Below are 12,269 nucleotides of genomic sequence, written 5' to 3'. Positions count from 1 at the left end.
GCAGCGCCGGGTCTCTAGGATTCTGCTCGGAACTGGATTGTGGACACCCTGCTCTGGGCATTGCCCTGGGCCTCCCCCGGTCATCTCTGTTGGGCCCTTTCCCCCGTTTTCGCCAGTAAGGACCGCTACCCGTGCTTGGACGCCGGCCTGAGCTCATTCGGAGTCAGCTCGAGCCAGTCCCTTTCACACTTCGATTGAGCCGAATCGCTTCGAACACAGTTCGGTACCCGACTTCCTCGTCTCCAGGCTGGCCAATAACTCAGCCGCCACCCCGCTGTGCTTAAAGGGTGCTTTTATTAAAGAACAAAAATCGCGTACAGAGGTTTCTCCCCCCACAACAGGGGGGAGGGGTTTTTTATTAATTATTATTATTATTTCTCCTTTCCTTGTGTGTACCGTGAGTCGCAAACCGCCCGATAAAGTGCTGTGACATCCATCATTTACAAGGGATCGTCGAGGGGAAATAAATATACATCATAAATCAATAAAAATTCAACAAATACTGGACCAAGAGAAATCACAGTACATTTATATCCATTGCACATAGCCACTGTTCCCAGTCTAGACGAGGGTTTCAAGAAGTGGACAGACAGGTAGGCATGGAGCGGGGCAGACAGTGAGCAAGGAGAAAGTCTCTGGCAGAATTCCTGGGATCGATTCGATTCACAGCGGACCTCGTCTGTGGGCATTTTGTTTTGCTAATTCGCTTTTGGTCCGTTTACACCTTGGCGGTCAGCTGCCCGGATTCCCAGACTTTATGAGCTGCATTTACACTCCTAGGAACCCTGAGCCCGAGAGCTCCACACAGTCCTTTATTTACACGTGTCTCCTTAGAAATGGCTTGTGGCTGCGTTTTCCCTTTCGCGGCGCAAGGGGCTGCCGGCTATTTACACTCCGAAATCGCATGGCTTTGGCGGGGAGGGCGGGGGGGCTCATTGGGGCAGCAGGGGCGGCTTGAAGGAGCAGTTCCCCGTGCAGTGGCGAGGCGTGAGCATTTTGCAGGAGAAGTGGTGGAGCGCGTCGTGGGCCTCTGCAAAGGGACAGACACAAAGCAAACTCGTTACTCCTGGTCCCCCGCACGCGTTCACACCGGGCTCGGTTCGGATCCCCATCGCCCGGGGGAAGCAGCTAGGCTTCCCCTGACAGCTGTACAATCTAATGTGCATCCTTCTTCAAGGACAATGGTTTGAGGCGATTTCCAGATCTGCCGCCCCCCTGCACACCTGGTTCAACATTTCCCCCTTTTATCGACACGCGTTGGTTTCCCCGTTTGGTTTCAACCCCAAGTGGCCTGCGTTTTATTTCGCATTCGTGTACCCCTTCCCCGCCCCCCCGCGGAAAATGATTTTCCAGGTGGGCATTTCCCCATCTCCTCCCCTGCTTTGGAGAGATACCTTTTAACTTCTGCTGGATGGCGTAGCGAGCTTTCCTCTCCTGGTCCAGTTCGTTACACAAGGTATCTGGGAAGAGGGGGGAAACGGATCAGAGATGTGATGCCTTCAGAGTGAAGGGCATAAATCATCACACAACACAGCCACTTCGAGGTTGAATGAAGCCAGGCTCTGGAGTTCGGGGTTTAAAACCAAACCAACCAAGGAGCGCGCTGGCTTAGGATTGCAGTCTGGCATTGGAAAGCAACGGTGAGAATTGCGCTTTAAGGCAGATGGATACAGTCAAAATTCAAGCAAACTTAGGCATTACTTCCCAGGTAATTTTACGCCTCGGTTTTTAATTTAGAAGCCCTGGAAATTGCTGCGATAAGAAGTTCAATCACTCCTGTGTAATGATGCCTCCGAGCCGTGTGCTGGGCTGGCTGGCAATTCGGGGGCTAATCAGAGTATACAGAAGGATATTCAATAAAAAAAATAATTGTTAAATTACCTCCCATTTACATGTAAATGACTGAGCTCACACGGCAAGCGCCCTACCAGGGCGTCTACGCGCAGGCTCTCACCGGAGTCGGGCCTTACCTCTGACAATTTGTAGCTGCTGAACCATTTCTTCCCTGTACGCCAGCTCCCTCTTCATCTGATCCTGAAAATTATCTGTGCGGATGGCAGGCAGCCGTCAGTGAGAACGGTAACGCAGCTCTCCCCCCTCGGCCCGAGCATGCATCTAGTGGGGAGGTGTAAAGCAGGCCTGCGGGTGGGAGACAGGTCCTACCTTTTCGGATGGGGCTTGCTCAAAATAGTGCGAAGCTACAAGGCCCCAGTGGGACAGGTTAAAGTGGATTTTAAGTCATTTTAAAAACTGGAGTCGTTGATGCGTGAAACGTCGGGCGGGGGTGGGGGGGGGAAGGACGCGGGTACCTTTTAGACTTTGGAATTCCCGTTCTAATTTCTTCCTGAGCTCCACTTGCTCCAGGAGCAGTTTTTGCAACTCGTCTGTGGAAAGAGAAAGAGAACACACACTTTCCATATGGAGAAACGTCGGCGTCTGCTTTAATCGCATTACATTAATCACAGGAGTTAATCACTCCCGGGGAAAAAAATACCTACAGCCAACAGAAAATTATAAACGGGGCGCTCTGCCTGGGAACGAAAGGCACCTGAAATCGGTGGGGTCCATCCTAAGGGACGGGGCTGGGAGCTGCGTCCGTTTTAAGGAGCCCACAAGCACCCTCGAAGACCGGAGGATAAAACCCTGTGACGCTTTCTGTGATAGGAGAGAGGTTGCAAGAACGGCGGGTCGGTGGTTTTAAGGCCAATCTGAATTCAGCATCGAGTCATGAATCATTCCTCGGGATTTCCGATCGCCCGCGTTTGGAACATTTCAGCTCTTCGCGCTGAATCAAGGGGACGCGCCAAACCCCTGCCCATTAAGGACAATGCAAATCACCCCCCTTCCTTCAGCTTCCTCACTGATTTATGGAAAGTGACAACGGAAGGTGGAGGTGAAGTAACTCTCTCAGGCAGCAGCCTGGCCCCCTTTCACGGTTTCTCTAAATGCTGACGGGGTTAGTTGCAGTTTGGGACCCCTGGCCAGGCCTCGACAGCTCTCCAGCCAGCCAAAAGAAAAACGAGCCCTTCTCGGAGAGTTTATGCCCCTTTATTGGCAGACAGGCCACCATCGCTGCGCGCTTGTCTCTACCCGGCCTGTTTCAACGCGCCCAGCATCTCTGCTAGGTGCGCGATTCGATCCGCTTCCACTCCGTTCCAGATTAGGATTCGGTCCTTTGGACAGGACGGAGGAGTAGATCCCATTTACCCAAATCTCTCTAGCTCACTATCCATCTATCCCACTTGTTCAAAACCCAACAGGGAGAGGAAATGGCGTACAAAGCCCACGGTGCCCTTGGGTTGCTCTGGTAGCATTTCCCCGCCTCAGGAGTTTCACACACATTTCTTGGGGCCGCGCCACTCTGCGGCAGAGATGGCATCGTTTCTCCTGGCGAGAAGGCAAAAGCCTGCGCTTTCCAAACCCTTCTGGGTGGATCCCGCCTTCCAAGGTCTTTGTGTAAGAGCTTAAAATCCCAGTTCATTGGATTGCAGGGCCCATTACATACCAAGAACTGAAACTCCAAGTAAAGCCCCAGAGATTCCTCCCCCACCACACACGCACCCGGTCGGGACCTGAGGTTACTGAGCTGACAAAACAGATTGTGGGAGGACGCAGCTGAGAAGCTAATGGAAAAATCCCCCTGCCCCAGGGTCACCAGAGCCCCGGAACCTCACCTCTTGCCAGATTTTCAATGTCTTTTTCAACTAGTTGGGTCCCCATAAAGTCAATGCTGAGACCTTCCTCACCTGCAGTGCAGAACATGCATAGCGTTAGATTGCGTCTAGAGGAGACCTGAGGGGCAGAGAGACAGTGAGAAGCAAGCACTGGTTTGCGTTCATCTCTGGTACTGGCGCGAGGGACTGTGTCGCTCGTGCAAGAGCCAGACTGTCCATAAACAGTGCCCCGGCCCGGGCCAGGAAGTTTACTAACAAGCTGTGAAAGACACAACCGCTAAGTCTTCTAATCGTTGGGCTGGAGATCAGCGAGTCCTGTCCGCATTAAACACAGTTTGACTGTAAGCTCCTTGGAGCAGCGACCTTGTCTTGCTAACTGCGGCACCCCTCAAACCAGTGGAGTATTAAACAATGAAAGTGGGGTGGGGGTTAAAGCTAAAACCGGATCCTACTTCTCATGTGTGTAAGTGACAAAACCCTGAAAGGGAAAAAATCAAGGCCATAGCAACCTAGGAAAAGTGACTTGTAATTCACTGAGTTATTTAAATATTTATTTGCCTAAAGCTGTAGGGGACAGCTTTTTACTGGTGATTTAAACGAGCTCCTTTCAGGGGAGAACAAGTCCTGTCAAAAATATCTATTATTTCGGCGGAAGATAAGGAGCGCAGGAGTTGTGATTTATTGGTCCTTTGCACGCACTCCGGTTTCCACCGCAGTTTTGCGTCTGAAAGGTCACAGACCGGGTTACAAAACAAAAGCCTCCTTTGGAGCAGAAGGGCAATCCTGTGCCCGCCGCTTACCTCTGTCGGTATTTACAGGACTTGGATGCGAGACATTCCTTTGGTCTTGATAGGATTTGCTGGTCTCTAAATCCTCTGCTGTCGAGTGATTGTCGTCTTTATCTTGCTCTTAAAGTTAATAAACCGATTTTCAACCATAAGCAAAGAAAGTATTATCCTAATATATCCTTAATTACATAATTAAGGACAAAGCCCCTATTAAAGCCTTCTAATCCTAATCGCTTTGCAAGTGGACAGGAGTTTGCTCTCCTGGAGGTTTACTGAAAGGTGCCTTCAAGCTCCCCTAGAGCGCACACGCGCTCCTAAACAGGAGGGACCAAGAGAGAGGCTGAACCGAGTTGAAAATAGAGTCAAAAATCACAGGCTTCTCCGTTACAAATTCAGCAGCTGCTTCGAAGTTTTCGCTACCAAACCTTTTGCAAGCGGTGACTCCACCAGATACAGGGAGAGGAAAATACTTGCCTTTGAAGGGCAGTTTACACCCAGCAAACACGTGCCCCTAAATAAATCCGACTTAAAAAAAAAAGCAGTCACCCGAAATGACACCCGAGGTTTGGATTATTTGCACGAAAGACCTTCCCTGAAAACAGCTAAATTTGTTTGAAGGTCCTGCCAAAAATGGAAATGACATGTAAAGATTCATATAGTCTATTAGCAGGCTTGGAATAAGAATTATTCCAAAGGAGGTGGTGATGGGCGGGGGCGTGAGTGTTGTCTCTCTTTTCTCTCCCCCTCCCCCGTTTAAAATTTCAAGCCACCGGAGACAATGGCTAGCAAAGAGGGCAATTTTACCATTTGCCTCGGGGTTGCAAAGGTAAGTGGCTGCGGGCCCCAGTGAAGCAGCGTTCTTCAGAGCCTGCAGATGGTCTTCTCTTTCCTGGGTGTAGACCTTCAAAATAAAGGGAAAAATTAAACGGAATTAGTTGGGCGGGGGGGGGGGTCACACCAGCGAGGATCCCCAGCCAGCCCCAGAAGCCCCGGAGTTCGGGGCACTTACTGCTGCGGGGGGTTGCCAGAGAGTGACTTCCCCGCGGCAGAAGGCGACGATCGTTTTATTAAGCGTAATTATTAGCGCTCCGGAGAAAATTACCCCCATTAAAATCCAACCGCAGAGTACAAGAGCTTTTCAAAGCCTGGAGCCCCCACAGACCCAGCAGACACCTAATTTTAGGCAATTTCCCCCCTAAGCATGAAAGCAATCCTTCTAATCAGGTTAATTAGCTGTGGTTTAATGCGGCTGCATGTAAATTTACAGGTGCGCCGAATAACCCCTTTTAAAATAATAACTGGGGGGGGGGGCTGAATCAAATCCCCCCCCCCCAGATGCGCCCTGGCATTCATAGCGTGCGGGGTTGAATGTCCTGCCGGCTGCGGACAGTGCAGGTCCCCTGCCAGCTTCCCCCCAGAGTCAGGCACGGCTCCTGTGTCTCGGCTAAAGCCACGCAGGCCCCTGGCGATCGGAGCCGTGTCCGCTTCCTCCCACGTCTGCCCCCCTCCCCAGGGCCGGGTCTCCATCACCTGCCCCGACACGGCGTGCTCCCGCCTGCACCGCGGCCAGGCCTGGCCTCTCCCGGGGGCTGGGCCTTGCACCCACGCCCGGGGCTCCAGGGGCCTGTGGGCCCAGCGCCCGAGCTCGGGAAGGGCCCGGCTTGGAGCTGGGGGCCCGGCGGAGCCTCCCACCTCGTAGCCGCCCCTGCTGCCGCTCCTCTGCGGGCTCCCCTCGGGCGGCGGCCGGTTCCCTTCCTCCGACCCCTGCTCCCCGGCTTTCTCCTCGGCCAGAGGCGGCGGCGGCGGCTCCTCCGCCCTGGGCAGCAGCTGCGGCTCCTCCGCCGCCGCCTCCTCCTCCTCCTCCTCGTCCTCGGGGAAGCGGTTGGACTCCACGTCCACCTCGGGCTCGTCGGCCGTGTCGGCGCCGGGCGAGAGGGAGCGGTAGCTGGAGCTGCCCTCGCTGAGGAAGTCCGGGGACAGGTAGCCGGCCGCGCCCCGGCCCGCCCCGCCGTAGGCCTCCCGGGTGCCGTACAGCTTGGCGATGCTCTCCGCGTCCTTCACCACGGGGCGGAAGGCGGAGAGGTAGCTGCCCTTGCGGGGCAGGGGCAGCGGGGGCAGCAGCGCCTCGTCCCCGGACCGCTCCTCCTCGGCGGCCGCCCTGGAGAGGGCGCTGGAGCAGCGCTCGCCGTCCGCCCCGGAGCCCTCCTGCGGGGTGGCGCTGCTGCGCCCGCTGCCCGACGGCTCCGAGCCCTCCAGCTCGCTGTGGCGGCCGCCCAGGCCCGGGGGGTCGGCGGCGGCCGCGGCGGCGGCGGCCGCCACCACCACCGCGGTGGCGGCCGCTTTGGCCTGGCTCTGGGCCGGGTAGGGCGGCACGGGCAGGCTGCCGGCGGCCGGCCAGAACATGGGGAAGGGCGGGTAGACGCCGCCGTCCTTGCCCGCCCCGGCCTGGTGCGGCGGCGGCGGCTGCTGCTGCTGGGGTTGGTGGGGGTGCGGGTGGCCCCAGAACATGCCCGGCGGCAGGGCGCCCCCCTTGCCGGGCTCGCCCCCGCCGGCTCCGCCGAGCGAGTCCTCCTGCTTCTTGGGGCAGAGCCCGAAGGCGGCGGCCGGGAAGCCGTAGGGGTGCGGGAAGAGCGGCGGCGGCAGCTTCTGCAGCATGCCGAAGCCTTTGCTGGGCACCGGGATGACCGGGTAGCTGCGCACCGCGCCGGCCCCGCCGTGCGCCCCGGCCAGGCTCAGCGCGCCGCGCTCCCCGGGCGCCTCCTCTCCGCTGCAGCGCAGGCTCTTGTGCGCCGGGGCCAGGTCGGCTCCGCCGGGCGGCGGCGGGTGCAGGGCGGCCTTGGCGGCCGGGGAGGCGCCGGCGGCGGCCGCCCCGTGCAGGGAGAAGGTCCGCTTGCGGGTGCCGCCGTTGAACATGGCCTTGACATCCTCCCAGGCGTGGCTCAGCTCGTCCGTGGCCGTCTTGTCGCCCAGCTTGAGGTGGCGGCGCCAGGAGTTGAAGTTGGCGGCGTCGGGCTGGGTGTACTTGGAGTCCGGCGTGCGGTGGGAGTGGAAGATGAACTTGTTGGGCGAGAAGTACATGCTGCAGTAGCCGCACTTGATGCACTTGGCCCGGGAGCTGTTGTAGCGGGCCGGGATGAAGCTGCCCCGCGAGCCCCAGGCGCACTCGTGCACCACGTCGAAGGCGAAGTTCTCCGGCAGCTTGGGCGGCTTGTGCTCGCCCAGGAAGGACTTGCAGAGCCGCTCCGCCTCCCGCTTGGTGATCATGCCGCAGCGCCGGGAGGAGATGGGCATGGCCCCGGCCCGCCGCAGGATCTCCAGCTGCACCGGGGTGCACTGCACGCAGGTGATGCCCAGCGCCACCCGCCGGTTGTGGATCTCATTGTAGCTGTAGTTCTTGAGCAGGGTGTTGGAGATCTGCGCCAGGCACAGGCGCTCCTGCCCGTCGATGACCAGGGACACTATGGGCACGCCGTACAGGGAGGTCTCACCCACTTGGTTGGGCTTGAGGGGATTGGAGCCCGAGTAGGGCTGCAGCTCTTGCTTTGAATTCGGGGAGGAGCTTGCGTCTCTCCCCGTTCCCATCTGACTGGCAATCGCCTCCATCCCCCCCAGAACAATCCTGCAACACAAAAACACAACAAAAGGCAGAGATTAGCCACGCACCCCCGCGGCCCTGACTGCTCGGCTCTGGCGTGCAACCCGAACCCTTACTCCTGGGGGAAAGCAGCCAGCCAGGAAGCCAGGCAAACTCCAGCGGCCAACCCTGCCCGGGCACCGGGTGGCCTTTTGTGTCGCAGCCGATCTTCCCCTACCTGGTAAAATTGTCTTAGCAGCCGCACTGCATCCGTCTCTACACCGCGGCAGGGGCATTGCACAGGCAGAAAATCCCCTGGGCGCTGGATGGTACAAGGAGGCGTTTGGAGAGGCTGCCGCTATTCTTTGTGGCTTGAAAGGTTTTGCTGTGTGTTAAGTAAGACCTGTTCCCCCTTATCCTCCCTCCCCCGGTCACCTATTATTCCAGGATCTGTCTGCCGTTCCAGACCCATGCAGACCTGAGAAGGAGGGCCAAAATGTCACTTTAAATCTACCACAATTACTGCATTCCGTGGGCACACGCAGAGGAAGAGAATCTCGAATATAAAATATTAACGATCGACACAATGCACCTCTGTGTGTCGCAAAGGAATCGCTCGGGGTATTTAGTTACAAATGAAAATAGCACAGCCAGAAATGAAAACACAAACCGACCCCGTTTGTTGTCAGATTTCGCCTTTGGATCGCAAGCCTGCCTGGTCACTTGGCCATTTCTGAGCAGAAGTGGGGGGCATTAAACGCAACAGCCCGACATCCCTTCGTGAAGCATTTGGGATTTTTTTGGGGAGGGGGGGTTCCCCTCTTTCCCTCTATTTTTAATCTCCCACGTTTCAGACGCTCGGTTTCTCACTCTAACCTATTCCCTGTTTGTTTGTTTGTTTGTTTGTGTTAAATAGCACCTAGGCTAGGTAAGTGCTGGAGGAAAGGAAAACAGACTTTAATGAGCGCTGCGTGCAATTGTATTTACACATTAGAGAAGCTACTCAGTAAATAACTAGCTAACCTGACTGCTCCACTTTAGATAACCGTGAGGGGATTTACACAAACCGCGGTTTTAAATAAACTCACTGTCTTTCTTAGCCTCCCAGTAATCCTGCGGCGACACGGGGCCACATGCATTTAATCAAAACCACTGCGCTCATGCTTTAAAGGGTTCCCATTTGTCAGCCCGAAAGAGTACCCCAAAACGAGAGAAGATTCAGGAAATGCTCTGCGGCCGAAAGCTGTCGGGTTTCCTCAGCGACTTTGGGCCCCGTGTTATTTTTAAATGCGCTGGACCAACAATTCTACTTGAAACAAGTTGAGCATGCAGGGAAATTCTCCCTTGTCGAATGCCATTGCAGGGGATTAGGAGCGAGGAAGATTACTGACCTGCCCCATAAGGCTCCCAACTCGCCCAGAGAGCAGAAGGAATCGTGAGCCAAGCAAATTAGCTTATCTAAAAGGGATCGCCGCATTAAGCAGCTTTCATTGTAATTACACAAAATAGCTGGAGTAGTGTCCTCCTCGAGATCAGACTAAAACTTCACCCCACCTCTGTCTAAACGCTGCCATGTTCCAGACAAAGGGGCTTCACTGTCTTGGCTGCAGCCAAAATATTCCTAGCTGGGATCCAATATTGGGAACACGTATTTATTTAGATTTATGGGGGGTGGGGTGTGATTTTTTGTTTATTTTTAAGTGACTAATTCAGGACAGCAAGTTATTCACCCCTCACACCAGCACTCACATCCCAACGCCTAATTGGACGTGAAACAGGCAGAATGTGGCCGAATGTCATGGAATTAAAAGGAATTACTTTGAGATCAACAGAAACGAAGGAGGCGCCAGCCAGGGAAGGAGCAGAGAGGCAGGCGGCAGACGGGAAAGCCCGAAATGTCGCTGAGCCACGTATTGTTTCAACGACTCCCAGGGTCTGCTTGGATTTTCGGGTGTCGGGTTCGAAGCAGGGTTGCAAAATAAATTCAAGGAAAGCTGTGGAGTGCGGGCGCAGGTTGGCAGGGAGGGGAAGGGCTTACCTTGTGCGGAGCAATCCCTGGAGCGACGGGCAAGGTCGGAAGCAGTTGTCAAAATAGCCCAGCGCCCCAAAACCAATCCACCCGCAGCTCGCTAGGTTCCGTTCTTGCCAGGCTGCAGCGGCATCCACAACCCAATGAAGGTGCGGAGTTTCATGGGAGCGCCCGGGCTCCTGCCCTCCGCCCGTGTCCTCCCGCGCGGAGATGCAACAAGAAAAGTGACCACATGGCAGGTCCAAGGGAGGATCCTGATCCTTAGCTGAAGACGCTGCACATTGATCCAGTGACAGCTAAAATAATAGGAAGGCACACCCACTTAGCACCCGCGTATTTACATTAACTGCCTTCGGGACCCGGGCGCGCGTCAATCACGGTTGCGCTCCAGTCAATCAAAACGTAGCCCGGGCTGCTTTAAGGGGGGGGGGCACAAAAATTGCTGGGGGGAGGAGAAAGGGGGGGGAGGAAAGGAAAAGCGCTTAGAAAAATCCACGCGATCTGGCAAAGGTAAGCGCTTGGATTTGTCCACCTTTCACCTGCCGCTGGGCCATCTCCCCGCGCTGCAAGCGGAGGGAAACTCGGGCTGGGGGAGGAAGGGGCTAAGAGAAAGGGGAGCCGCGGGGGCGGCCCGTCCTGACACACCTTTCTGTCTTTCTCTCTTTCTCCTGCCCGCCAGCCTTAGAGCGATGGAGGCTGGCCAACGGGCGAGGCGTCAGTCCCGGGGGGTCACCGAGCGGCTCCTCTCTGGGAGCCGCGTCCGCAGGGTGGGCGCCTGCCGTGTGGAGAAGGACTGGAACCAAACCGCTGTGGTTGGAGTTTTATTTTTTTAGCCAAGCTGGGTCCAAAGTTGGCGCGTTGGGAGAGCGGCTGGGGCTGCAAACCCTGAGCACAAAAGCGGTTCAGGAAAGTTTGCAGCCCAGGGTGCATTCGGGGGCACCCTGGGGCTTCCCCCGCCGCCCCACACGGGGTCCGGAGTTAGCCTTACCTCGATTAGCGGGCGCGAGAAGGGCAGGCCAATGTGGCACTCAGCTGCCCAGCAGAGGAACCGCTGGGAGAGGGAGAGAAGCGGCGAAAACCTGGAGGGGCCGGAGCCAGGTGTTTTCTCAGCCTCCCAAAGCAGCCCCGAGAAGCCCCAGCCCGGGCTGGCTGGGGGGCCTGGCGGTGCTCAACGCGGTAACAAACGGGAGCAAAAGGGGAGGGGGGAATCGATGGCTGGAGAAATTGAGGAATTTATTATTTATCACGTTAAGGGGGCATCCAAAGAGGCCTCCGAGAGAGGCCAATCAATTCTTGTTTGAAAGTAAAGACGCCATGAAATGCGACAGAAAGTCATCCCGGCCTCTGGCTAACGATCTCTTCGGCGGGGTAATTAGAAGGCGCAGTAAAAAGGGAAGGCGCTGATTGTTTTTTAAACTTTGCATTCAGAGATAGCCGCAGGCTGGGTCCCCTCCCCAGCCCGCTGCCTGCGAGCCCCGAGGCGAGCCGCCTGCCTCGGCTCCAACCCCCCTCCCTGCGAGCCCGCTGATCTATTTGTGCAATACTCGCCGGTAACGAAATCCTGGTGAGATTAACTATTTATAAGCTGATCAATAACCATCCTTCAGCTCTCTGGGGACCCTGGCAGCTCCCTGGCCTCGCTCAGGAACCGCAGGGATGAGGAGCAGGGAATCTCTGTCTCTAAATCCACCCAGGAGCTCGGCTGTCTGAACCCAGAGAGCCACCGGGAACATCAGCCCCAAAGTCCCCGAAAGAACCATTATTGCTCGCCCAGGACTAACCCGGTCACTCGCCTGCGTGTGGGGGCTCTACGGGCCAGGCACGAAGTCGGGCTGGTGGCGTGACTTGAATGGGGAAAGCTGGACCGTGTTATTCGTTAGTTAAACTCCCCGCAACGGGGCTCCGGGGTACTGGGTCATTCGGGGATTGTGATGAATTAGGCAGAGGGATTTTTTTTTGGGGGGGGGGTAAGGCCATTACTGCGCTACCTGTCCAAAGGAAAACCCCCAGCCTCCGTGTCCAAAACTCCCCCGTAAATCTCAGTCCTCTTTGCGGCTCCTGCACAAATGAGAACTGCTTAAAATCAAACCATCTTAACTAAAGGAAGCGAGTCTCTCCCGGGGCTATCGAACTGGCGGCTGATCCGCTGCGTGGGCCGCTGGGTTTGACGGGGGAGATTTTTAAAAGCGCGCGTTATCGTTTAC

General features: G+C 56.2%; 1 protein-coding gene across 1 annotated transcript; it reads right to left on the bottom strand.

Moving 5' to 3' along the window:
• Positions 1-932: 932 nt before the first annotated feature.
• SKOR1 (SKI family transcriptional corepressor 1) lies at positions 933-8,065 on the bottom strand. The gene is made up of 8 exons (XM_077828976.1): positions 6,155-8,065; positions 5,267-5,363; positions 4,475-4,582; positions 3,675-3,746; positions 2,310-2,384; positions 1,971-2,045; positions 1,395-1,460; positions 933-1,030 (listed from the first exon to the last, which is right to left on the bottom strand). Exons 1-8 carry the CDS (start codon positions 8,063-8,065, stop codon positions 933-935), a joined length of 2,502 nt encoding a protein of 833 aa, XP_077685102.1.
• Positions 8,066-12,269: the final 4,204 nt, after the last annotated feature.

This window comes from Eretmochelys imbricata, chromosome 10 (genome assembly GCF_965152235.1).
Source record: "Eretmochelys imbricata isolate rEreImb1 chromosome 10, rEreImb1.hap1, whole genome shotgun sequence".
NCBI lineage: Eukaryota > Metazoa > Chordata > Testudines > Cheloniidae > Eretmochelys > Eretmochelys imbricata.
Note: the sequence above shows the minus strand (reverse complement) of the source record. Positions and strands in the feature narration are given on the sequence as shown.

Bases quoted from the DNA above. Each gene is read 5' to 3' on its own strand.
- SKOR1 (XM_077828976.1), bottom strand. From the start codon at position 8,065: ATGGAGGCGATTGCCAGTCAGATGGGAACGGGGAGAGACGCAAGCTCC. The intron at 4,583-5,266 runs GTAAAATTGCCC...ATTAACTTTAAG, and splicing joins TTGCAACCCCGAGGCAAATG to AGCAAGATAAAGACGACAAT. The intron at 1,461-1,970 runs GTAAGGCCCGAC...CCCTCTTCCCAG, and splicing joins GCAGCTACAAATTGTCAGAG to ATACCTTGTGTAACGAACTG.